The sequence below is a fragment of the Coregonus lavaretus genome (assembly GCF_964263955.1).
Source record: "Coregonus lavaretus genome assembly, chromosome: 25".
NCBI classification, from domain to species: Eukaryota; Metazoa; Chordata; class Actinopteri; order Salmoniformes; family Salmonidae; genus Coregonus; species Coregonus lavaretus.
Window position 1 is genome coordinate 30,984,110 of NC_140012.1, and position 26,206 is coordinate 31,010,315.

At 44.8% G+C, this 26,206-nt stretch overlaps 3 protein-coding genes and 1 pseudogene across 4 annotated transcripts; 1 reads left to right on the plus strand and 3 right to left on the minus strand.

Annotated features, from left to right (window-relative positions):
- Positions 1-4,549: 4,549 nt before the first annotated feature.
- cox20 (cytochrome c oxidase assembly factor COX20) lies at positions 4,550-7,438 on the minus strand. The gene is made up of 4 exons (XM_084142192.1): positions 7,310-7,438; positions 6,810-6,924; positions 5,481-5,544; positions 4,550-4,959 (listed from the first exon to the last, which is right to left on the minus strand). The coding sequence occupies exons 1-4, from the start codon at positions 7,340-7,342 to the stop codon at positions 4,812-4,814; spliced, it is 360 nt and encodes a 119-aa protein (XP_083998318.1). The 5' UTR covers positions 7,343-7,438; the 3' UTR covers positions 4,550-4,811.
- Positions 7,439-8,318: 880 nt separating this feature from the next.
- Positions 8,319-8,955, plus strand: lhb (luteinizing hormone subunit beta; the record flags this gene model as incomplete). The annotated part of the gene is made up of 2 exons (XM_084141265.1): positions 8,319-8,504; positions 8,710-8,955. 2 exons carry the CDS (start codon positions 8,319-8,321, stop codon positions 8,953-8,955), a joined length of 432 nt encoding a protein of 143 aa, XP_083997391.1.
- Positions 8,956-9,427: 472 nt separating this feature from the next.
- Positions 9,428-10,445, minus strand: LOC311100392 (proteinase-activated receptor 2-like). Its single transcript, XM_084141283.1, has one exon. The coding sequence runs from the start codon at positions 10,360-10,362 to the stop codon at positions 9,505-9,507; it is 858 nt and encodes a 285-aa protein (XP_083997409.1). The 5' UTR covers positions 10,363-10,445; the 3' UTR covers positions 9,428-9,504.
- Positions 10,446-15,667: 5,222 nt separating this feature from the next.
- Positions 15,668-26,092, minus strand: LOC311100889 (deubiquitinase DESI2-like; annotated as a pseudogene). Its single transcript has 5 exons — positions 26,063-26,092; positions 24,033-24,186; positions 23,832-23,934; positions 22,003-22,144; positions 15,668-16,059 (listed from the first exon to the last, which is right to left on the minus strand). The product of its transcript is annotated as a deubiquitinase DESI2-like (transcript).
- Between the last annotated feature and the right edge of the window lie 114 nt (positions 26,093-26,206).

Here is a 26,206-nt window from a genome sequence, read left to right on the forward strand (position 1 = left end):
AACAAAATTCAATTAATTATTAAATTATTAAACATTAAATGAATATATTGTTATTAATATTAATATGTTTTATGAAAATTGTACTGTTCTGCAACTAAGTGTACATATACCGTCAAACTTTTGCCTGTTTGTAAGTTCTTTACATTTTCCTCTGAATGACTGGTTGGTATTATGGACAAACTGAATGGCACAAGCCTGCCAGGAAGAATGTCTTACTAAAGGCTCTTCGATCCGTATCGTGGAAGTTCTGCATTACAGCATGAAATTTAAAGGCATGGTTTCCGCGTTAGTGGAGACTGCATTCACTGTAAACGCTGCATATGTCAGCTCAATCGGAAATTACCTTTACATATCTATCACACAATCTGTAATTCTTCAACGACACAGATTGAATAGAGCACTAAGAGGGCCAATATTGTCACAGTGATTTTTAAATGCTTTTTTCTGCCTTTGATAAAAAGTAACTATTATAATGTTTGTGTTTTATTCTGGCTGGACTCCCTTGCTGATGTCATTTGTCTTCAGATTGTATGTATTCATGTTTGTATTCATACTCAGTATATTTCAAAGCGCTTTTATGTTATGTGTTGTAGAATAAACAAGCAAATCGATTACCTTATCTGAATATTTATTTTATACAATTGATATTGGTCTTGACAGATAGATGAAAAGGGTTCCATATGCCCTAAGAGGGGTTCTTCAGAACCTTTAAAAAAAAAAAGGCTTCTAAAAGTGTTTGTGGGTGAAAGCCAGAATAATCGTTTTTTTCTAAGAGTGCATTTTCCCACTCCAAATTAAATCCGCCTCACTCACCACATCAGTTGACCAACCACCCACGTAACCATTATTTACTATATAGGCCAAATGCGGAGCTGCTGTGAGTAAATCCAAAGAGATTGGAGAAGCCTGGCTGTGATTGGACACTGTTATGTCCTTGTTGATCTCCTAGCTGGACACATGCTTGTCATGCCCTCATTTGCAAGTATTGTACACCCTGACACGAGAGTGATAATCGCTCTGATTGTCGCTCCACTCTGCGCTCCAAGCCCAGCCTTTCAGCCCAGCATCATGCGGATGTTACTGGATAGCGGTTGGATGAAGTTCGGGCCAGCGGGCAGAGGTAGCCTTGACTGGGTCCCTGGATCTGGGCCGTCGCCGCTCCCCTCTCTCGACAAACATGCTCAGGTGAGTTGATCAACAGGATGCACTTGTTAAACAAAATGGATGAGATGTTTAAGAGTATGTGAAATAGAAGTAACTAGTGTTGTTCACACCTTTTACTCTGATATCGCCAGGGTGACCACTGGAATGAGTTGACCCCCAGTGAGGACATCATGAGCAAAGAGTTAATCCTTTACATTGTCGTAGCAACAACTTCCCTCCTTTTCATCAGCCTCGTTGGCTTCCTGGTCTACAGGAGGTGCTCTACCAGCAAGTTGGCTCTGACCAACATCATCGCCCTGGACCTGGAGGAGCTCCAAGATCTGCAGGACCTCCAGGACCCAGAGAGCAGCACTGACTTCCTGTCCTCACTGGCCTTGCGCAGAGACCAGATGCCCAGCTGCAGCTCTGAGACGGATATGTCTGATGGAGTCTTCCTCATGGTCTACCTGCCAACGCCCTATGAGGAGACCCTCACTAAGTTAGCCCGGGCTGCTAGCATCCGAAGCTCCAAAGGTGTGGATCGATCTGTTAGTGTCCGAAGCTCCAGAGGTGTTGATAGAGCTGAAGGCACTAGAACCAGAGGTTTGAATCGAGCTGCCACTGTCAGAAACTCCAGAGATGTGGATCCCCCTAAGATAGACCGATCTGCCTCTGTCAGAAGCTCCAGAGGTGTGGATGGAGCTGCCAGCATCAATAGCGCCAAAGGCGTGGATCCACCTGCTTGTCAAGGGAGGACAGATGAAACCCGGACAGATGAAGACCCAGTGAAGGAACAGTCCAAGGACTAAGGGCAGGATTCAATCAGATAGCTCCTTTCTGGCTATGCACCATTTTAAGCAAACGTTACCGCGGTCGCGGATATCGCATTCAACGCAGATCTTCCGCGGTCCGGATTCAATCCTGGCCAGTATCAAAATAACAATATTTGTTTGTGAGAGGACGAAGGAGCATGCATCTCTGGATCTTCATTCCTTCATTTCTTGCTGCCAGAAACTGAAACCATAGAGCAGCTTCTCTTTGTGATTGTAAAATGTACCTTTGTAGCCTGGTGAAACAGTCTGTTTGTGCTCTTGCTAACTCCTCTCTGTATTCCTTCATTGTCATACTAAACAAGTATGGCATAACAGAAGAGTTGGCAACAGCACATACAGTATGAGACCAGGATTCCTCCTAGGCTATGTGTCGTACAGTATATTGTGCAGTTTTTCATGCTATAGTGTTAAGCAATGCATGGAGGTCACTGGTCAGAATTACTCAGAATAAGCCGATCAAGATGATTCTGTTACTGTATGTGTTTGATACTATTTAACACCTGTCAGAGGATCTTTGATAGTTGCAGAACTGTCTATAAAGCTATTTATTCTGTCATTTGGTAATGTTTAAAAAAGGATAGAGAATAGCTTGCTATTCTTATTTATGGTTTGATTATTCATATCATTATTATAAGACTATATTATTCATAATGTAATTACTCCCTTCCTGGACTGCACATAGTAAGCTGTATAGTATATATATAATAATGATCAAGGAAAATGAAATACCAAATGTAAATATGAGTGGTCTATTTCAGATATTTCTTTAAATGTTTTTCATTAACTGAACTGAGGAAAGTAAGTGAAATTTGATAGTCCAAATATAAAAATGTATCAAGTACCATGTACAATTAATTGTAAACACATTAAAGTCTATTTTGTCATCTAATATTGTTTTTGCATATTTACATTTACATTTTAGCTCTTATCCAGAGCGACTTACAGTTAGTGAGTGCATACATTTTTCATACTGATTTATTATTCTACAAATAAATACTTCTGTGAACAGTTCACTGGCTGCTGCAGACTGACATTTACCGACCGTCGGGACAAACTATCCACAAGTTGCTTAGTAAGCTGGATGTAATATTGGATGACGACACTCGACAAAGCTGCACACTTTGAGAAGAACAAGGCTATTAGAGGCCCATTGTGATGTGGCAGCATAGGGCCAATGCAGGGTAGAGGCAGATAATGTGAACTTACATTGTTTTACCTTTGCCACCTTTGTTATGAGTTGGACCCTAGATGGAGCGGCCAGTGAACTATGGAGACACCCAGCTAAACCCTAGGATGGAGGGGCCAGTGAGCTATGGAGACACCCAGCTAAACCCTAGGATGGAGGGGCCAGTGAGCTATGGAGACACCCAGCTAAACCCTAGGATGGAGGGGCCAGTGAGCTATGGAGACACCCAGCTAAACCCTACGATGGAGGGGCCAGTGAACTATGGAGACACCCAGCTAAACCCTACGATGGAGCGGCCAGTGAGCTATGGAGACACCCAGCTAAACCCTAGGATGGAGGGGCCAGTGAACTATGGAGACACCCAGCTAAACCCTAGGATGGAGGGGCCAGTGAACTATGGAGACACCCAGCTAAACCCTAGGATGGAGGGGCCAGTGAACTATGGAGACACCCAGCTAAACCCTAGGATGGAGGGGCCAGTGAGCTATGGAGACACCCAGCTAAACCCTAGGATGGAGCGGCCAGTGAGCTATGGAGACACCCAGCTAAACCCTAGGATGGAGGGGCCAGTGAGCTATGGAGACACCCAGCTAAACCCTAGGATGGAGGGGCCAGTGAACTATGGAGACACCCAGCTAAACCCTAGGATGGAGGGGCCAGTGAGCTATGGAGACACCCAGCTAAACCCTATGATGGAGGGGCCAGTGAGCTATGGAGACACCCAGCTATACCCTATGATGGAGGGGCCAGTGAGCTATGGAGACACCCAGCTAAACCCTAGGATGGAGGGGCCAGTGAGCTATGGAGACACCCAGCTAAACCCTAGGATGGAGGGGCCAGTGAGCTATGGAGACACCCAGCTAAACCCTAGGATGGAGGGGCCAGTGAGCTATCGAGACACCCAGGACAACCATCCCGTCATCACTGATGCAGCACCTGTGTCGGGAGTTTGTGGAGAGAGAGGGAGGTCCGCTTCTCCACTGTGGCCTTCTGTCACACCTAGACTAGGGGCTAAGACGCACACACAGTTTGCAGTCAGATGAAATGCATGCCTCTTTAGTGGCAACAGGAGTGCAAGAGGGAGAGAGATAAGGACAGGAGAGAGGACTAGTTCTCCGCTGTGGCTTTCTGTTGGACCTAGAGACCCAGAACACACACATACACACAGTCAGACACATTTGTACTGGAAACACACATTTTGCACTCCAACAGGAGTGAATGAGTGAGGAGGGCTGGATGAGAGGCAGTGAGGTGTGGAGGATTTAGGACAGCACAGTGCAGTGGTATGATATGATGCAGATTGCCATCTAGTGGCCATCTGGTGATACGGTAGTAGACTGTATTTCAGTGCTCTTATTATTTAGCCCACACACAACATCACCATACAGAAAGTCAATCAATATTTATTCAGCGCACAATCAATCATCTTTTAAATAATTATGAATGGATCCACCATTGAGGACAAAAACAATACTTGTTACAGACTATTTTACATAGAAATAAAACAAATCAGTCAGACAAACCATGCCTGACAACATGATCCAATAGGACAATAAATATTAGAACAGTTAAAGGCTATGGACATTGTGAACTGCAGTCAAGGGTGTGTGAAAGAAACAATGATTTGATGACAGGATCATGTGATCACTTCAAGGGCATGAAGGGCAAGGCTCCTGTTCTTTTGGTTTACTGACGGTGTCCAAACTCGTGCCTTCGTACATGACTTTGTTCTTGATGCCATCCTGGATCAACCTTTGCTGCATACGGAGCTGGGCATTGGTAATTCTACAGTAGAACCTGAGAGGGGCAGCAGAAATAGACCGTCACTGTAAAGGGCTGGTCAATACACAGGGACCTGCATAGGGGTAAAGGCTGCATAAGTGTATAGGGGTATATGCTATATAGGGGTATAGGCTGCATAGGGGTATATACTTTATAGGGGTGTAGGCTATATTGGGGTATAGGGGTATAGGCTACATAGGGGTATAGGCTGTATTGGGGTATAGGCTGTATTGGGGTATAGGGATATAGGCTGCATAGGGGTATAGTCTGTATTGGCTGTATAGGGGTACAGGCTACATAGGGGTACAGGCTGTATTGGGGTGTAGGCTGCATAGGGGTTGTAGTATCACAAAAATAGATGAGAACATCTCATGCTGAATAAATATTATAATGTAGAATGTAAAATCAGTGGGTATATATATCATTAATTTATAAGTCCAAAAATTGATGTAGCAACTAAGGATTCTAGCTTTTAATGGGCATCAACTAGCCAACAAGTTAGCTTATAAATCATCAACACTGACTTGAAAACCTACCATGATCCCAGTGTGGTAAGCATGAATCCTGCAAAACCTACGTCAAAGGACCGCTTCACTCGACCTGTGAATTACAAATTAAAGGTTTGGGTAAGAAATTGAGAATTACTATGAGAAACCAGAGAGGAAGAGGTGAAGGAGAGGATTTACTCCGCCCAAAATCTGTCCGCCTGAGATAACCCACGCAGACAGTGTAGTGAAGAAGGCGCAACAGAGCCTCTTCAACCTCAGGAGGCTGAATAAATGTGGCTTATCACCTAAAACCCTCACAAACTTTTACAGATGCACAATTGAGAGCATCCTGTCGGGCTGTATCATCGCCTGGTACGGCAACTGCACCGCCCACAACCGCAGGGCACTCCAGAGGGTGGTGCGGTCTGCCGAACGCATTACCGGGGGCAAACTACCCGCCCTCCTAGACACATACAGCAACCGATGTCACAGGAAGGCCAAAAAGATCATCAAGGACATCAACCACCCGAGCCACTGCCTGTTCACTCCGCTATCATCCAGAAGGCGAGGTCAGTACAGATGCATCAAAGCTGGGACCGAGAGAATGAAAAACAGCTTCTATCTCAAGGCCATCAGACTGTTAAATAGCCATCACTAACACATTAGAGGCTGCTGCTGCCTATTGAAATCACTGGCCACTTTAAGAAATTGAACACTAGTCACTTTAATAATGTTTACATATCTTGCACTACTCATCTCTTATGTATATACTGCATTCTATTCATTCTATTCTATAATATTATTCTGTATCTTAGTGCATGCCGCTCTGTCATTGCTTGTCCATATATGTATATATTCTTAAATCCCATTCCTTACTTTTTTGTGTGAATTGGTATATGTTGTGAAATTGTTAGATATTACTGCACCGTAGGAGCTAGAAGCACAAGCATTTCGCTACACCCGCTATAACATCTGCTAAACACGTGTATGTGACAAATAAAATGTGATTTGATTTGATAAGCCCTTTTTTGTATGGAGGTCTATGAGTGAGTATTGGGGTATTTGATCTAATATAAGTTTCGTAATGTTTATGCTGTTATAAATGTACTGATATGTGGATGCACGTGGCAACATCCATTGTTAGAGCAGTCACTCAGCTATCTTGTCAATATAATAGATCATCAATGGAGAAACCTATGACAGAAGTAATATAATATTCTTACTACTATGCTCAGATTAATGGACAGTGGGTTACACAGAGAATAAGCAGAGACTTACCGAAACGAATCACTCAAGACAGAGTTACATGTACCTGGCACGAGATTAGGTTATGGGTTCTGAGATAAGACTGTGAATCTGCAGGGAAAGCAAACTTACTTGTGGCCAAAAAGTGCAAAAGGCCAGCAGCCAGGGATCCTCCAGATCCATGTAGAAGAGCCTCTCTGGCACAAGGTGTGTTCTGAACGTCCAGAATACCCAGCACCTTGAAACCCTAAGTGGCATACGATATATGAAACACATTATGGTTGATGAAACTACACAGAGAATATGCAGAGATTTACCGAGATCACGGTTGTTTATGTTGTACACATGTTGTACACATCATCACATGATATTACATTCATACTGTTAGCTGGCAGACGCGAAAGAGGGGTAGCTAGCCAGCTAGTTAAAGAATTATGAAGAAACACATCTATTCAGCTATAGCACACTACCGTTAGCTAGCTAACTTACCAAGTTAAGCAAACTAGACAACTACTGGAGCGACAACATCACCAATATGTTGACCTTCAACAACTGAGTTGCTGCTAGTTAGCTAGCTAAGTTAGCATTGTCACAGACAATGTTTTCTGATAGACATTGTCCTGGACACTTACCTTCTTTTTGTCACTCTCCTCTTCACCGGCCATTATGGCATTAGATTTACCCTGTTATGAAGAAATTACTTTCAGCATCGCCTGCATTTACTTTCGTAACAACACTGGACACTGAGCATGCGCACTATCAGGTTCGTTAGATATTAACCCACGGGTTGACAAAAGGAAACAGTGGCCAAAAGCTTTCGTGTTCCGGGAAGATTTTCTCCAAGTTTTGCTGACACATAATTATTTATTGAAAAATAAGCTCTACTTTCAAAATTAAAATGTGATATATTTAATGTTTTTTTATATGTGGTAAATCTTTCAAACTGATATAGCATGTTTTACCAAAACCTTGAGCAGTAGCCAACAGTGGGCTATACACACACTAACTAAAATGGCTACCCCAATTGTCCCAATGAACAAGTGTGTGATTAATAGGGTTAATCCTGTCAATGAAATTCTATCTCAACAAAATGTACTTGCTTGGACCTTGATAACATGAGCAGCATTAACATCCAAACACATCCTTCCTGTGTACAGCAGGGATCTAAAACTACGACAATTATGTCACTCTGACCCTATAAAGCCATCAACTCTTGAGGGATTAGGGTGTCTAATGAATGAATATTTTGATGCAATGTCATTGTCCACATAGAAGTCTAAACTGTGCAACGTAGAGGTCAGGAGGAAGTCATTGTGTCAAAGTAATCCATTCTGTTACAAACATGGGATTCATTTCAAGGTTGTTGTGAAGGGGGAGAAATCATGAGCTGAGCATCCAACCCTGGATACTAGCCTCCTCCACTGTATAAATGCCCAAACACACTGCCCATTAGAACACAACTTTCTGCTGCCTGCTGAGCCCTTTGAGTCCTTCAGGTAAACCTATCTATATTAATCAGACTTCTCTTACTGTTATATATAGTTATTACAACATTAATTTGTGCATAATAAGCTATTTACACTCTGCACCATTTCTAATGCCAGAGAAGATAATTTGTTTTCACTTAGGCTCTCTTTCAGGATGTTAGGTCTTCATGTAGGCACCTTGATGATCTCCCTGTTCCTGTGCATCCTCCTGGAACCTGTTGAGGGGTCTCTCATGCAGCCCTGTCAGCCCATCAACCAGACTGTGTCTCTGGAGAAGGAAGGCTGCCCAACGTGCTTAGTCATTCAAACCCCCATCTGCAGTGGCCACTGCTTCACCAAGGTACAATCTATACAGTGGTTTAGTATCATCTGTATGTACTATGCAGGTGTTAGTATAATCTTATTTAGCTAGGCCTTATAACTTTCTTATATTGACACTGTGTACACCAAGTGTATCAAAGACTAGAAACAGAACCCCTAATGCTTAAAAACAAAAGAAAACATTGATCTACATTTACCTTTCCTCCTGTGTATTAATTTACCAGGAGCTGGTTTTCAAGAGCCCATTTTCCACTGTGTACCAGCACGTGTGCACCTACAGGGACGTCCGCTATGAAACGATCCGCCTACCTGACTGTCCCCCTTGGGTGGACCCTCATGTCACCTACCCTGTGGCTCTGAGCTGTGACTGCAGCCTCTGTAACATGGACACTTCCGACTGTACCATTGAGAGCCTGCAGCCAGACTTCTGCATGACTCAAAGAGTACTAGCGGATGGTGACATGTGGTGACATGTCGGCCAACATCTCTGCCTATGTAATGACATGTAATATTACACCTGCCCATGTAATGACATGTTATGTTATGTCTGCCCAATGTATGGTGAACTCAAACTGAACTCAAATGTCATAGCTACGACAGACATGGGCTTGTATGTCTATGTGAATGTACTTGTACTCATATTGGGATCTGAATAAACTGTCTATAACATGACCACTTTTAGTGTTCTCTTTTTAGAGGGACTCAGGGAGAGAATGGGGATAAAATAATAGAAAGAGCAATCTCAAATATCCACAGTATCAATTTATTGAAGTAAGGAAAGTCCATATATTTCTGAAAAGCTGCAATACAAGCCCATCAAAGATAGGGCAATGCACAATAGGCCTGTGTACAATACAGTATGTTATGCATTGTATGTTAACTATAAAGGCATGTACTCTTCACATTCTAACTACAACAACAAAAACAAGGTATAATGTTAACAAAATACATATTTGGTTGCTTGATAGGAACTATACATAGTGAATCATACAGCTACAGTCCATTATCCTGGACCTGTCCTACCTGGAGCCTTCTACTCCAGTATCAGTCATGGTCATAGTGTTTGTGACCTGACTCTGCTCCTGGTCACCCATCAGCTTGTCGAAGCAGTGAAAGGCCAGAAGAGTGTCCTTAGCTCCCTTTCTCATGAACACATAGAGCAGAGGATCCACAAGGGGGCTGAAACTCTCTAAGATTGTCCCAATTTCCACATTGTGTTGGGCTGTTACCCCTGATATCAGAGTTTGTATGATGAGGGGTAGGAACAGGACTGTGTAATTGCCCAGCACAAGGGCCAGGGTACCAATAATCCGTCTCTGTTCAACGGCTGGCACAGCGATGGAGACGGACAGAGCTTTCAATGTGCCCACTAGGAAGAACGCAAGCAGTGGGATGGGGATGAGGAGGATAGCTGCAAACAAAATAAGTGAAATCTCAACAGTCGGTGAGAGGCAAAACAGGGAGATTTGGATAAAAGGAAACACCCAGATAATGGAGGACACTATGAGCGAGTACTTGATGTTACGGCGAAAACGGTACCAGAGAGGAAATGCAATCACAAGGTATCTCTCGAGAGCAATGCATACCATGAAACCAATGCTTGCACTGATACCAAAGAATTCAATCAAAATCACTACAATTCCCCCGTTACTGGACAGTATGATTGGCCTCATGCAAATCTGAATGAGATCTGCAATAAGTAGGTTGATAACATAGACTGGAGCAATGTGATCAGCTCTGATCAGGAAGTACATGGCATAAATGGCCAGACAGATCAGAGGAAGACCAATGGAGAATGTTGTCCAACATACAATGGTTTCAATGAGGCTCTTATTTGATGTGATGCTGTCAGAAATATTGGAGAGGTTTGCTTCCATCCTTGATGGTGCTTGTTGTTGCAGGAACTAGTGAATGGCAGGGTTCTTCTGATTCCAAGTTCAAGGTACTTTATATTTTCCTGCTGTGTCTACACTAAGAAAAAAAAAGTGTGAAATATGTGGTTACAATTTTTACTCTATGACATCTAAGATTCCTGTAATGATTATTTGAAATAGATCTAGTGTTGAGCTGCATCATGTATTTTTCCTTAGAATCTCTTAAGCATTTCCTTAAAAAAAATAAGGAAGTAGGCTCAATATAGCTCTACTCACTGCGTATTCTTTGTAAAACTGAATATGTAATCCAAAATGACCTGTCAAAGTACAATATCCCTTAGCAATATACAAAAAATAAAAAAATTCGCTCCTTTTCATTCCGTAATCAATACATTTTCTAAAGGCATTTTCAAAGTCATATTCTTACATCAATGTGTAATTGTTAGGATACCTTAAATATATTTTTTTATGCAATGTTCATGCAATTAACTAATCAGATTTTAAAACCAGATAAAAATACACCTTACGGAACAGTGGGGACTGTGAAGCAACACAAACATAGGCACAGACACATGCATACATGATAACATATGCTCTATACACACACGTACACATGGATTTTGTGTTGTAGATATGTGGTAGTGGAGTAGGGGCCTGAGGGCACACACTTAGTGTGCTGTGAAATCTGTTATGAATGTATTGTAATGTTTTTTTAAATGTATACCTGCCTTAATTTTGCTGGACCCCAGTAAGAGTAGTTGCTGCCTTGGCAGCAGCTAATGGGGATCCATAATAAATACAAATAGAGCCATAACCACATTTATGAATATCACATACTAATAGAAAAAAAATTAAGTAATCACTGCGCAATTCAGTGTTTAACATGTGTAGCACAAGCAAAGTTCAAATAGCCCTTTAGCAATCATGTGAAATCTACAGTACGGTCTTACCTGGAGGTTAATTTATATGAATTTCTGTTTGTCTTGTAGCTCTTATCAGAAGAGGCAATAAGCCTTTTACAATAAATCAACCAATTATCAGGAAGTGTAAATGCAAGTTAGAAACATGCAAAAAATTGTCCAGTAACTGTTTTTTTTTATGCCACAGATACTCACTGTGCGCACCCAGTGGCTGGGCCTTAAATACAGTTAGACAGGAAGTCCTTCACCATTCAAGGATGTCAAAAGTCATTGCACAATTTTTGTGACTATATATTTGTCAGTCTTAGATAGATGATTGGCCAGGGAGATAACCATGACATTACTAACAGTGGTTAAAAGACCCTGATCCTAATCCATTCCACACAAAGTTTCCACTTCACTGCTTTGTATTTCATAATGACAACAGGAATATTAAATCTTACGTATAACATAATACACTTCATGCATACATCTTATAATACGCATACACCATTTTGGGTGAAGAAGCTGTTAGTTTTATATTCACAGACTTGATGTGTTGTATGTAGTACAGGCAGCTACTTGAGAATAAAAACCAAACTCTTTCTAGCAATACTGCACCACACTTTTATAGGTCAGATACAATGTCTCTGTCCATCAGACTTAAGACAAATATGTTGAGACATAATGCTGAAGTCAGAACAGTCCGCCACCACACACAAATGCAACTTAAACAAATTATTGAGCAAATACTTCAGAAAAATGACTTCCTTGTCACTAATGTTGAAATTGTGGGCTCACATAGTTGATTAACTAAAGAAAGATATTTGACAGGGAAGTTCATGAGTTCAACCACTCTTTTGAGTGTTGTTGGTTAGGATGACTGAGCTCCTTTAAGATTCATTGATGTGTTACAGGAATGTGTTAAAATGACATCAGTGTCTGTTAGGAGGAACTAGGCCCTGACATATAGACTAAGCAAAGTACAAAATGCAAATTGACACTTTACATTACCATCAGCATAGCTCAACTGGAACTTAGGGAAATGTGAGTCTGTATAGCTTCATTGAAACCGTTTATCTAGCAGTTCTAGGAAGATAAGTGACCATGCTATTCAGCACCAATAAAACATTTATATAAAAAAGCCAAAAGCAAATCAATCCAATTCATAGCATGGACCTGGTACCAGTCGCATCACCTACTGTGGGGATCATCCAGGTACAGGGGATCATCCAGGTACAGTATTTGACGTTCACCCATCAACTGCAAGGTAAAATACACTGAGGAGGAACACACAACGCTCTTTCCATGCTGTTCTCTCCAAACCTACTTCAGGTAAGGCCATGGATTATCTCTGTCTATTTTTGGCAGGGGGAGGCAATACCAAAGGATCTAAATGCTATGGGGATGAATGGAATTCAGGAAACATTTTAAATATAAAATATTCATGAACACGGGATGGAAGTATGTGAGTAGCCTTTAAGCAACAGGTCTTACTAAAGAAAGAACAGTTAAACTGCTCAAGGACAAGTAGAGTGACATAGAAGTGATATTGGGAGAATGCCTACGTACTGTTTGTAGCCTAGAATGTACTGTAGCCTGTCACTGACAGACTAAACAAATGTGATTATTTAAAATGTTGTACACATACTCCTAAATGAATTTAATACATTCTTCCATGTTGCTGTCATTATAGTGTGTGAAAGACGAGAGGACGCGGTCACATGACTCATGACTATACTAGTAAATGCAACTAAACACAACGAAAAGACATAATAAACCACCTCAAATGACCAGACCCCATGGATAATTATATGAATATAGGATATGTTAACAACACAAACGCTGACACTACTTTTGACCGCGTTGCCGAGGTCATTGGCTGGATAACATTTGCCGTTGGGCTACCTGCCATTGGATTGGCCCTTTACACCATGAAGAACCTGGTCAAAGGTCCCAACCCTGTACCTGTCCATGTCATCAGCCTTCTTGTTTCAGACATTTTCAGTTTCATTGGAAGACCACAGGCTGCCACTGGGAGTATCCTATCGGCTGACACTGCTACCCTCATCTTTTATTTTCGCGTCATTTCCAACATCACTTTTATGGTTTGCATTGCAGAGGAGCGACACCTGCTGGTGGCGTACCCACAGTGCTACGGCTGCTGCAGTAAGATTAAACAGTCCTCCATCATCTCCCTGGCTATGTGGGGAGCGCCCATCGCTGTTCTGGCCCTCGCAGTGTTTAAATACTTGTTTTGGTTTGCAGTGGCCCTTCTCACTCCCTTCCCTTTATTGTTGTTTTTCTTCCTCGACTCGTGGAGAGCGTTGCTATGTTCCAGGTCAACTTCTACAGCGGAGATAAAAAGGACTGTGGGCGTACTGGCGGTCATCCTGACCAATTATACCGTGCTGTTTCTTCCCTTCATTCTGAACATTCTGCTCAAGTCGTTGAAGGAGGAAGTACGATACTTAGGGCTGATTGCCAATCTGTTGCTGTATCTGAGTCCTCTAATGGACCCGTTCCTCTATATCTTCATGACTAAGGGCCCCAGAGAGGTAGTGGAGGCTTTACTCTGCTGTAAAAATAATCTGAGCAGGCAGCCAGAGGAGACACAGACTGTGGTTACTCTGTCGGAGACCGTCACTGAGACCCGCCTCTAAAACACTAAAATTCAGAATTCTTCAATTCCGTCAATAATTGTCCCCTCCTGTTTCAATGGGGCTTAATAATCATTTTAAAAATGGTTGTTTGATTTTGATCGGTCAATTTCAATAGATTCATCCTCATCATTCAATAAACTGATGCTACAGAGCGCACTGTTCATGGAGATATTTTTCATTTAAACAGGGCAATGTGTTCACTACGCCACTAGGGGTCATCACACCTCAGAGGTGTAACAGAAACAGGACTTCCAGAGGAAAAAGCCATCCTGACATATCTGAAGTGTGTCATTCAAGTCACCATGACAGAGTAGATCTAGGGGACTTGATCCTTTGGTGCCTTGGCTGGTGATGAGAGGTGGAAATATGTCAACACAGAGATCTGAGTGAAGACAGTTGACACTGACGGCAACCGAGCAAGGACCTTGGTGGTCTGAAAATCTGAGCTACCTCACTCTAAATGGAAAATTCTGGCTAACAGGATTGCGTATCTAGGGTCAAAAAGGCACAGTGAGTAAATATTAATGATCACATTTAGTAGTTAGCTCTACTGCTTTTGAGTTAAGATGGACAGCTCACTTTTCCAGAACTTCTCCATTTGACAGAAAGTTCCATGAAAATTCCCATTGAGGTAGCACATCCTGAGCAGGTTGGTCAGTTTCACAGAACATTTATCTTGAGAGAAAATACAGTAAGCTTGAATCTAGCTTTTTTTGGAGTCATGAATGGTGGGAAATCTACAGTGTCTCTTTGCTAACATTAATCAGTCTGGAGCCTTCATATACTGTGGGGAAATATCCTGTTTGGGCAACAACTGCTACTTCAACAGGAAAACCCATGTTAATACAAGTTGAGTGTTGTTCAATAGCCATAGGTATGTGCCAAGTACAATCCAAACAATGGAGGCCAATCAGATTTCTGTCACAGAGATGTTATTGCAGTCAAGGGCAACAGCAGCAACCCAGATGGAGGAGGGGGGAGTCTGCATACAAATAGGCTGACTCCCTCCTGGCTATTAGAAATGTAATTAAGCTATATTGACATCAGCACCATGTTCAGTAGGGAGAATACGTTTAGTTAATAACTCATTAAAACAACAATCTATGTCATATATTTTTCTTTAATAACTTTAAAATGAGATACAAATATTTTCAGTTACACAGAAGACTCTAAAAACGGTGTAAAACATCTGAAGTAAGTTAGTTATTCTAGGTTAAGGAGTCCGCTGCTTTACAAAGAGAGAAACAGGTAAACTATAGAGAAACAGTGCAGAGCTCAACGAGCAGGTTCAGTAAAAATCTCCAGGCACAGCTGCCACGGGGGTAGACATCAGCTGTGTGTGTCGTAAGAAAAGTGTGGAGGTGTTTGGCCCAGGTGGTAGCTTCTCGGTAATTGTAAAACACACACTCATAAACATACACACACAAACAGGTTGTAAACAAAAGAGGATTAAAAATGCATTTTAGAAAATGCTATATAGAGTGATGACTAAAGCGTTAGAAAAGCAAAAGAAGCTAAACATAGAAAATATTTTTTTAGAGTCCTGAGTATATAAAATAAAGGCCAAGAAAATGAAGAAATTACACAAAACATGATCTGAATGTTGTTTTTTACGTGTAAAACAACAGTACTCCGAGCCTGTAGCCATTACCCCAAGTCTGCCAGTCAAGTCAGTGTAGGCGGGGCTTCAATGCCGCTGGTGGATGGCAAGTCTCATCAGGAGCGCAGTAGGCAGGGGCGGTAGGTAGGGGGTGGGTTGGGTTTGGGGTTAGTGTCTATTGGCAGAGTGGTGTACAGTACAGTAAGCCTGTCCATGTGGAGGGGCCCTGCCAGAGCCTGTCACTGAAGGCAATGGTGAACCCTGGGACTAGTCCTATCGGCGGGGCTGATGTCGGGGAACCCTGGGCAGCCTGGAGGGGGGAGGAGAGGGAGGGGGAAGGCATGGAGCTCATGGAGGCCAGAGAGGCGGAGGCGTCCTCTGCCTCCTCCAGTTCCCCCTGGAGCTCCTGGCTGACGCTGGACTGCAGGGCGGCCGGGGTCAGCCACTCTTTGGGCAGGCAGCTCTGCAGGAAGGGCACACAGGAGCTGAAGTAGGCCAGCCGGTTCACCCAGCGCGGGATCTCCCTGCCACACAGGATCTGATGGACAGACAGGAAGAGCGCAGAGTAGAACAGAGACATGCAGCACTGATACCTGATACTAGAGTGCTAGGCCTTACTGGAAATGGATCTGCTGATACTGTAGCAGTAAGGCATTTGGCCCTACTAAGCAGGATATAGCTAATGGTCATTGAGGTATTGGAATGTACTCCACTAGACTGTATTCAATTGGACCCTTATTCATCTGATGGACTGGGTGCTATTACAATGTGAAAATAGTGTGGATGTATCGTCTTGCTAAGTACGGACATCATTACAATGTAATGACTTCATTAATGGCCACTAGCCAGGACCATTCCTTTTGCTCAGCACAGTAACATGTTATCACCCCAGTGAATGGAAGAGTTTACTTCTGGTCAAGACTCTGACAAAGACACCGGTGTTGAATTGTTATCTGTCCCCTCTCGCTTCTCTAACACATATGACATTCTTAGAATTTCTCACATCACGATAAAAATATATTTCCTGTGAAAATAGTGCAACCATAAAACCAATATTTTCAAACCTTGTGGTCCAAAGCGAACACCAAACCAACAAACTGACCCAGTAAATGCAGAGAAACACAAATTGCCCTTTCTTTCAAAGTGGTATTAGCTGTAGATTTGTATCTTTAGTCCTCTTGACGTGTAATGGAAGTATTCCACTTTGGAAAAACCAGGTATTGGATGGGGAAAGCCTCTGGCTGTGAAAAACAAGCTAAGTGTGATGATAACAGCAGCAGCACTGAGGCAGAGAGGAGGATAATCATTCTGGAGGCTGTGGCCTGATGGGATGGAGCTATAAAATAGCCTTAACGCCTCAAACAAGCCTGCAGTGATGGGCTTCAATTGTGTGTGGGTTAACATCCTTGTGAGCAGTGACATTAATGTTCACAACTGCACAATGTAATTGTGAGGTTGTTAGTCTTCGCCTACATTTCACATGAAAAGGCAAGACATTGCTCATGAGGCTTGATGTAGGCTACCAATGACAATATGTCTATATAGGCTACCCATGAGAAATAGGCTACCAATCGGTCGATTGATTCTCTGCGGTTGAGAAATCAGTTTCAGTAGGAATGCTGTGTTCTCCCATACAGTATCATCATTTTTTTGCAAATTATCACCTAAAATAGACCACAGAGAAATGAAAGACAATGATAGGCTGCCGTCCTGGATGTAGGATTTCTGCACAGAAACCTAACAGGTCTGAAATAAATAACTATCACACCTAGAGCTGGGGATCTGTGGTGGTCTTTGCAGAGCTAATCCCATTCAAAGTTCTCTCTCACAGATTCCTTCACTGTGGAGCAATCACGCATAATCCCACGAGCAAATCAGGCTGTCAGAAAATGAAACTGTCAAACAGATCCTTCCCACACAACAAGGAAGAGAGAGAAGCGCTGTATGCCTGAGGCAGACATCTCCATTCTATTCCTGAACAATTCTATCATCCAATAGGGAGAGGACTCTACAACAAGATTACATATCTAGGCTATGCATAGATACATCTTAAAATTATTTGCTTACATTAATATACTTTTTTTTGGGGTGGGAATCACAAATGACTATAAACAACGCTCTGACTCAGTCTACACAATATAGTCATACATTGAGTCATACTAGACGTGTGTGGTTGTAGCAGTGTTAACAAAATGATACGAGCTAAATGAGTGTTTCAACACTTCAAGAGGAAGAGGTGCTGGTTTCACTGTAAATATGTTCTTATCCAGAGTGTCATCAGGCCCACTTCATTTGCCTTTCAAATGAAGAGAGGATTATCAGTGTTAGAGACATCTGAGTATTAGTCACCTCCCTCTTCACCGTCCCCAGGAAACACATTCACACGTACTTCACAGCTAAAGACAGTCCCTAATAGACAGGAACGGCCACAGAAGTGAATACCCACTGCACTAGTGCAGTGTTTCATTATAAAGATGGGAATCAACAAGACCAAGGGGTGTAAATGATGGGAGAAGACAGAATGCTCTGTAAGAATTGACAATTAGCCTAATTTCCTCTCTCTAGAACAATTTGGTTCAAATACACTGGGTTCTCTGAGGAAATCATTGAACTATTGTGACACTCTGGCTCTAGGACTTGGTATTGTGAGCTAGAGTGTATGTTGTTTTGTTGGGGATTTGGGTGTTTTTCTATGTTGGTAGTCTGTTGGGTGTATTTCTATGTCTGCAGGTCTGGTGGTTGTATTTCTATGTTGTATGTTGTCGTCGATGACTCCCAATCGGAGGTAACGAGTGTCAGCTGTCGGCTCGTTATCTCTGATTGGGAGCCATATTTAAACTGTCAGTTTTCACCTTGTGTTTGTGGGTTTTTGTTTCCTTGTTGCTGATAGTTGTATTCAGTGTTGAACTTCACGTATCGTCTTTTGTTTTTCGTGGTTACGTTATTTAATAAATCATGTTCACTCGCAACGCTGCGCATTGGTCTCCTGTTGTAGACGATCGTGACAGAAAAACCCACCACCAAAGGACCAAGCAGCGTGTCCAGGAGCCGAGGGTCTGGACATGGGAAGAGTTATTGGACGGAAAGGGTCCTTGGGCACAACCGGGAGAATATCGCCTCCCTCGTGAAGAGCTGGAGGCAGCCAAAGCCGAGAGGAGGTGGTACGAGGAGGCAGCGCGAAGGCGAGGCTGGAAGCCCGTGGAAGAGAGGCAACCCCAAGAAATTTTTTGGGGGGGGCACATGGCTTGGGCGACGGAGCAGCAGGAGGCTGCCACAAGGCAGAGTCAGAGGGCTGCCAGGTTAAGGGGGCTGACGGAGGCAGAGAAGGGACGGATTCAGTGGGCTACCAGGTCAAGGGGGCTACTGGGTAAAGCAGGGAAGGAAGGTGTTGAGGCACGGCGTGAGGTACTGAGGTGTGTAACCAGTTCGGTCCGGCCCGTTCCTAGTCCCGAGGTGCAGCCAGTAGTGTGTGTTCCCCGTACGGTACGGCCTGTTCCGGTCCCTCGCACTAAGTGTACGGTGCGCGTCGCCAGCCCGGTTCGGCCTGTTCCTGCCATACGCACCAAGTGTACGGTGCGCGTCGCCAGCCCAGCCCGGCCTGTTCCGGCCCCTTGCACTAAGCGTACGGTGCGCGTCGCCAGCCCGGTTCGGCCTGTTCCTGCCACCCGCACCAAGTGTCCGGTGCGCGTCGCCAGCCCAGCCCGGCCTGTCCCTGCGCCACGTAGGATGCCTACGGTGTGCGTCGCCAGCCCAGCCCGGCCTGTTCCTGTGCCACGTAGGAAGCCTACGGTGTGCGTCGGCAGCCCAGCCCGGCCAGTTCCTGCTCTCCGCACTAGGCGTGAGGTGAGTCCCCAGGGTCCAGCATGCCCTGTTCCGGCTCCCCGCACTAGGCGTTATGGGAGTCCCCAGGGTCCAGCATGCCCTGTTCCGACTCCCCGCACTAGCCCTGAGATGCGTGTCCTCAGCCCGGTACCTCCAGTTCCGGCAACACGCATCAGGCCTACGGTGCGTCCCCAGGGTCCAGCATGCCCTGTTGCTTCTCCCCGCACTAGCCCTGAGATGCGTGTCCTCAGCCCGGTACCTCCTGTTCCGGCACCACGCACCAGGCCTATGATGCGCCTCAGACGGCCAGAGTCTGCCGTCTGCCCAACGGGGCCTGAACTGCCCGTCTGCCTGAAGCCTGCAGAGCCGCCCGTCTGCCATGAGCCATCAGAGCCGTCCGCCAGACCGGAGCCGCTAGAGCCTTCCGCCAGACAGGATCAGCCAGAGCCTTCCGCCAGACAGGATCAGCCAGAGCCTTCTGCCAGACAGGATCAGCCAGAGCCTTCTGCCAGACAGGATCAGCCAGAGCCTTCTGCCAGACAGGATCAGCCAGAGCCTTCCGTCAGACAGGATCAGCCAGATCCGTCAGTCGGCCATGAGCAGCCAGATCCGTCAGCCAGCCATGAGCAGCCAGATCCGTCAGCCAGCCATGAGCAGCCAGATCCGTCAGCCAGCCATGAGCAGCCAGATCCGTCAGCCAGCCATGAGCAGCCAGATCCGTCAGCCAGCCATGAGCAGCCAGATCCGTCAGCCAGCCATGAGCCGTCCAGCCAGGATCTGCCAGAGCCGTCCAGCCAGGATCCGCCAGAGCCGTCCAGCCGGGATCCGCCAGAGCCGTCCAGCCGGGATCCGCCAGAGCCGTCCAGCCGGGATCCGCCAGAGCCGTCCAGCCGGGATCCGCCAGAGCCGTCCAGCCAGGATCCGCCAGCCAGCCAGGATCCGCCAGAGCCAGCCAGCCAGGATCCGCCATTTAGTCAGGTGCTGCCCCTTAGCTCGGTGTTGCTCCTTATCCTGGTGCTGTCCCTTATCCTGGTGCTGTCCCTTATCCTGGTGCTGGCCCTTAGTCCGATACTGCCCCTTAGTCCGGTGCTGCCCCTTAGTCCGGTGCTGCCCCTTAGTCAGGTACTGTCCCTTAGCCCGGTGCTGCCCCTTAGTCCGGTGCTGCTTCTTATCCCGGTGCTGCCCCTTATCCCGGTGCTGCCCCTTATCCCGGTGCTGCCCCTTATCCCGGGGCTGCCCCTTAGTCCGGTGTTGCCCCTTAGTCCAGGTGGGGTTAGTTGGAGGGTGGTCATTGGGAGGAGGCTAGGGAAGCGGGTGGTGACTAAGGTGGGATGGGGACCACGACCAGGGGCAGAACCGCCACCGTGGACAGACGCCCACCCAGACCCTCCCCTAGACTGTGGGCTGGTGCGCCCGGAGTTCGCACCTTTAGGGGGGGGTACTGTGACACTCTGGCTCTAGGACTTGGTATTGTGAGCTAGAGTGTATGTTGTTTTGTTGGGGATTTGGGTGTTTTTCTATGTTGGTAGTCTGTTGGGTGTATTTCTATGTCTGCAGGTCTGGTGGTTGTATTTCTATGTTGTATGTTGTCGTCGATGACTCCCAATCGGAGGTAACGAGTGTCAGCTGTCGGCTCGTTATCTCTGATTGGGAGCCATATTTAAACTGTCAGTTTTCACCTTGTGTTTGTGGGTTTTTGTTTCCTTGTTGCTGATAGTTGTATTCAGTGTTGAACTTCACGTATCGTCTTTTGTTTTTCGTGGTTACGTTATTTAATAAATCATGTTCACTCGCAACGCTGCGCATTGGTCTCCTGTTGTAGACGATCGTGACAACTATGCAATGAATTCTATTCAAACAGTCACATTGTGTGAGCATACATGTGTGAGAGAGTGAGTTTGTCTGTAGGTGTTTGCTAGTATATGTGTGTGTGTTGTATTTGCATATGTAGGTGTTTGCTAGTATATGTGTGTGTGTTGTATTTGCATATGTAGGTGTATGAGTCAGGAGGAGTTTCTGTCAGTGGTGTATGACAGGGCCTGGCAGCTGGGGCAGTGGGCCTGGCAGCTGGGGCAGTGGGCCTGGCAGCTGGGGCAGTGGGCCTGGCAGCTGGGGCAGTGGGCCTGGCAGCTGGGGCAGTGGGCCTGGCAGCTGGGGCAGTGTGTCTGGGCTTGCAGCAGAGCTCTCTAATTCCTGTCTGCCACACAAATGATGGGTGTAATCATACTCATTATTCACCCGCTCCACCAATCTGCTCTAACACTGTACTTATAAACTCAAATTGCTTGGCTTCTACTCAACACACTGAACTAACACAGGTTGAGATATTTGTCATCTGTCCCGTGGGGTGTGGGGGATTCTCCTTCTCTGCTCTTTGTGAGACTGTGCTAGGCTGGACCTGGCATCTGGCAGGTTCAACGTCAGGGCAAAGTGGCACTACATCCAGGCACCCTGACCTAGAATGCTCTAGCCCTGGTGACAAGAGGTGAGCTGGTGGGGAGGATGGAATTCTTGTCTTATGTGGACCACTGTGACGCACCCTGGACAACGCAGGGATATAGGCCTTTGTCTTTCCTTAAGGAGAGCTTGGGCATAAATAATATATGTGTGTGTGTGTGTGTGTGTGTGTGAGTGAGTGAATGTTCAGAGCGTCCCTTACCTCCGACAGGGCTGAGGAGAAGTGGTTACAGTTCTTGTGCATGAGGTGGTAGGCATTCCCCTTGTACTCCTTCCCCAGCTCCTCCACAATGCGCTCCACATCCTCCTCTGTGAAGTCTGTGCTGCCCAGAACAATGGCCTCTCTGATGCCAGGAACAGGATCAACACAGAGGAGAAGGTCAATTCTAAGCACCTTTTTTCACCATACAAGGCAATGTTTTACATTTTAAAATGAGAAATTATAATTCCTACTTATTGTGACTATTCAAGATTATTTGCAGAGCTCAAGGGCAGTTTTGCGGATGTAAAATGTTGCCTAAAGACTTCATAATCTACCTTTTATCATTTTAGATAAAAAATGCTATGCATGGAATCTACACAACAGACCGGCCCATCTGAGTAATGACTACACAGGCAGAGTTCACTTCAATTATAGATGAAGCTCTTCATCTTCACAGAAGTGACTCAGCCTAACCAAAATGCAGCATGTCTGAGCTGTGGGCGAGAAATGGACCACGGTGTTAGCAACTACAGTATCTTCGGAGCATTGCTGTACATAAACAGGAGCAGCCTTATCACTCAACAACCACCATCAGAAGATGAGAATCATCTTCATTCGCCAAGGACATTTACACACACTCTGAATGTTACTTAGTGATATGGTGCTGCTCGTGATAGACAACATTTAGAGACAGAATACAGACAGAGGAGTTTACACAGAGTTTACATACATTATATACAAATAAGTAGAGTGCACATAGAGCTATATAGATAAAGGTAAGTTAGGAAAATGGATGCTGGAGGCATTATGTGAGGGAGGACATGACAATAGTTAGGCAACCCCTGGAAATGATTATATAGAAGATCCTGCAAGTTGTTTTTATGTAGAACGCAAAACAATTGCGTCATCCAACCAACATTACTGTGATGTTTTATCGTCTCTCCCATATAGTATCCTCCCATAGCAGGTGTACACACACACAAAGAAATAAACAAACCATACACAGAACGTTTATTTAGAACATGTTCTACTCATTGGCATCAGTAGCAGAGACACTCCAGTGCCATGGGGCTGCTCAACTAGAGCATCATTTATGCAAACAAGCTACAGAGCCACTCGCTCAAGCCTCACACACACAGTACACACACAATCAAAAGTAGCCAGACGCCAACTAGGGGCTTGCATGAATGCACGCACATCGGCAAGGACATGCTGTAGAAACACCCCAACTCCACTCACACGTTCTTCTGTACTCTTATACAGGCAAGTGTGTAAATAACATTCTATGTAAGTCCAGCTGAGATTTCACTCTTCTTCTTCCTCCTCCATCACTATAATTGTAACAGTGTGCTTCATTGAACATAGCTGTAAAGGCTAGACACTTCAACAAGCCAGTAAATAATGATGACCATTTTAGGGAGCATCCTTGTCACAAAATTATTGCTAGATAAAGAAAATAAATTGGCTATGCAGGTTGTCTCTACAACAATTGAAGAAAAAAACTGTCAGTAACCATTAGCTATTCATGTGATCCTCAGTGTCGCTTGAGGCAGAAATCCTATGTGACTTCTCGGTATTCTCGTGATCCTATGTTCTGCTTAACAGAAGAAAAAAAAAACTTGACCATTATGAATAGAAATGACCAGTTTTCAGAATCCATCACAAGCAGTGAAGAAAGAACACATAAGTAAACATATCTACCAAAACGTCAACAACAGTACTGGTTCCACTACAAACAGGTTTAAGGATGTTCTCATGTTTTAGCTCAACTAGGCAACTAACCATACCTTGTTTTTCAAGAAACCCTCGATTTAAGCCGTGATACTCACTTGAATTTGAATGTCTCCCCGAGTTCTGTGGCATCCCCTGGCGTTATCTCAAATATCCCTGAAAATGGATATGGGTGTCCTCCATAGGCAAACTCTGAAAGATCAGGACAATGATCAGATCACACAGAGGAAGTCAAAAACACTATACAAAGATTCATAGCACACAACAGTAGTACTAGTAGAGGTGGGTGGGAAGTTCACAGATGAGTGTGGGGCGGGTGGGGCTGTGTTGCTGTGTTTGAGATGAGTTGGGGCGGGTGGAGATGAGTGTGGGGCGGGTGGGGGTGGTGTTGCTGTGTTTGAGATGAGTGTGGGGGCGGGTGGAGGTGAGTGTGGGGCGGGTGGGGCTGTGTTGCTATGTTTGAGATGAGTGTGGAGCAGGTGGAGGTGAGTGTGGGTGGGTGGAGGTGAGTGTGGGGTGGTGTTGCCGTATTTGAGGTTAGTTGGGGTGAGTGGCGTTGAGTGTGGGGCGGGTGGTGTTGCTGTGTTTGAGTTGAGTGTGGGGGGGTGTTCAAATGAAATCAAATTGTATTGTCTCATACACATATTTAGCAGATGTTATTGCGGGTGTAGCGAAATGCTTGTGTTCCTAGCTCCAGCAGTGCAGTAATATCTAACAATTCACAACAATACACACAGATCTAAAAGTAAAAGAACGGAATTGCTGTGTTTGAGGTGAGTGTGGGGGTAGTATTGTAGTCTGTTGTGACGGGCTGAGGCAGTCTAAGGAAGGTAGTGGAAGGTCTTTATAGCTCCATCAGTCCTTATAGCTCCCAGCTCCATGATGGGTGTAGCTGATGGGGATCTCCAGAGCCCTGTTCCCGCCCCTCTGATCCACCCTGCTACTAACTCCTGTTCACTAATTGGGCTGCCTGCTGATCAGAATTTCAATAACTCATGCACTCTCTCCATGAATGACACAGAGACACACGGCACATCCATTGCACAGAATTTATAAACTGTGTCAGTTTTGGCAAACTCACTCTCTCATAAAGACACACACAGTAAATAATTGCCAGCTTGCGCTGCTCATAAAGTAATGTAAAAGGCAATAATTGTGTGCCTAATCTACACCATCTGTTGCTGGGATTGTCAGTCTCCCTGAATCAGCCCAATTAAGGGTAAACAAGCCAGGCATTAGAAATACCCAGGTCCGTCCTACCATAAAACTGAAGGGGTTGCCATGAGGATATATTTGGATTCAGAGCTTTCTTTTAAAATGCATAGATGAAAGCAGCTTTTAATAGGCTGAGCTATGAGGTTCAAACCACAGGCGAGACGCTGAGTTTAACAGAATGAACCACCAGTGTTTTCAACTAAAAGACAAGCTACCACTTCCACTTCTCCTTGATCAATAAAGCTGAGCGACTGGGAGGCTGATTCTAGAATAAAGCGATTTTAAAAAGATAGACTCAGCGATATGACAGATGCAGAAAGTAAACAGCAGTTGGTCAATTTCCACAACAACTAAGAGTGTTGAAGCGCGAGGCTCAACTTCTCTGCTGGTTTGGTGCCCTGGCTACCACGCTGTTACAGCGTGAAGTGAACCTGTGCACATGCGCAGATTCTGTGTGTGACAGCAGTCTTGCAACTTGCTAATCTCAATATCTGCGGTGCAGCTCGTGGCAATGTCATTTAGAGTCTATTTTTTTAATTCGAGGAAGAACCCATATGATCCTAAATAACAGAAATAGCCAGAAACAGTAAAATGGCAAAAGTGTGTCCGGTTTGTAGTGAAGCTGGTAATTAGCTAACAAAGATTCCTCAGGTTGGGTTGATGTGGCTTGTTTTTATCTGAGACATGAGTAGGCATTATGAGTAACAACGAGATAGCAGCTACAGCTATTTGAAACCCTTCTTACATGTTTATACTTCCATCCTTATGTTATTTCTACCACCATCTGTTACAATCCTAATGTCAGGTACTAAAAGTACCATAGTATCTGACTCACTGCCCTCTCTACTTGATGATGAGGCGTTGCAGACAGAGGAGTTCTACCAAGCAGCACCTGACAGCCCAGCAGTTCACTGGAGTGCCTTGTTGTGTGGTTGAACATTGGTCAGCCAGCCCCACCAAGGGCTGTTATCATAGCAGCGGAGGTTTCCTTACCTCTGCCGTAGATCTCGATCCGCCTACCTGACTGTCCCCCTTGGGTGGACCCTCATGTCACCTACCCTGTGGCTCTGAGCTGTGACTGCAGCCTCTGTAACATGGACACTCCCGACTGTACCATTGAGAGCCTGCAGCCAGACTTCTGCATGACTCAAAGAGTACTAGCGGATGGTGACATGTGGTGACATGGCGGCCAACATCTCTGCCTATGTAATGACATGTAATATTACACCTGCCCATGTAATGACATGTTATGTTATGT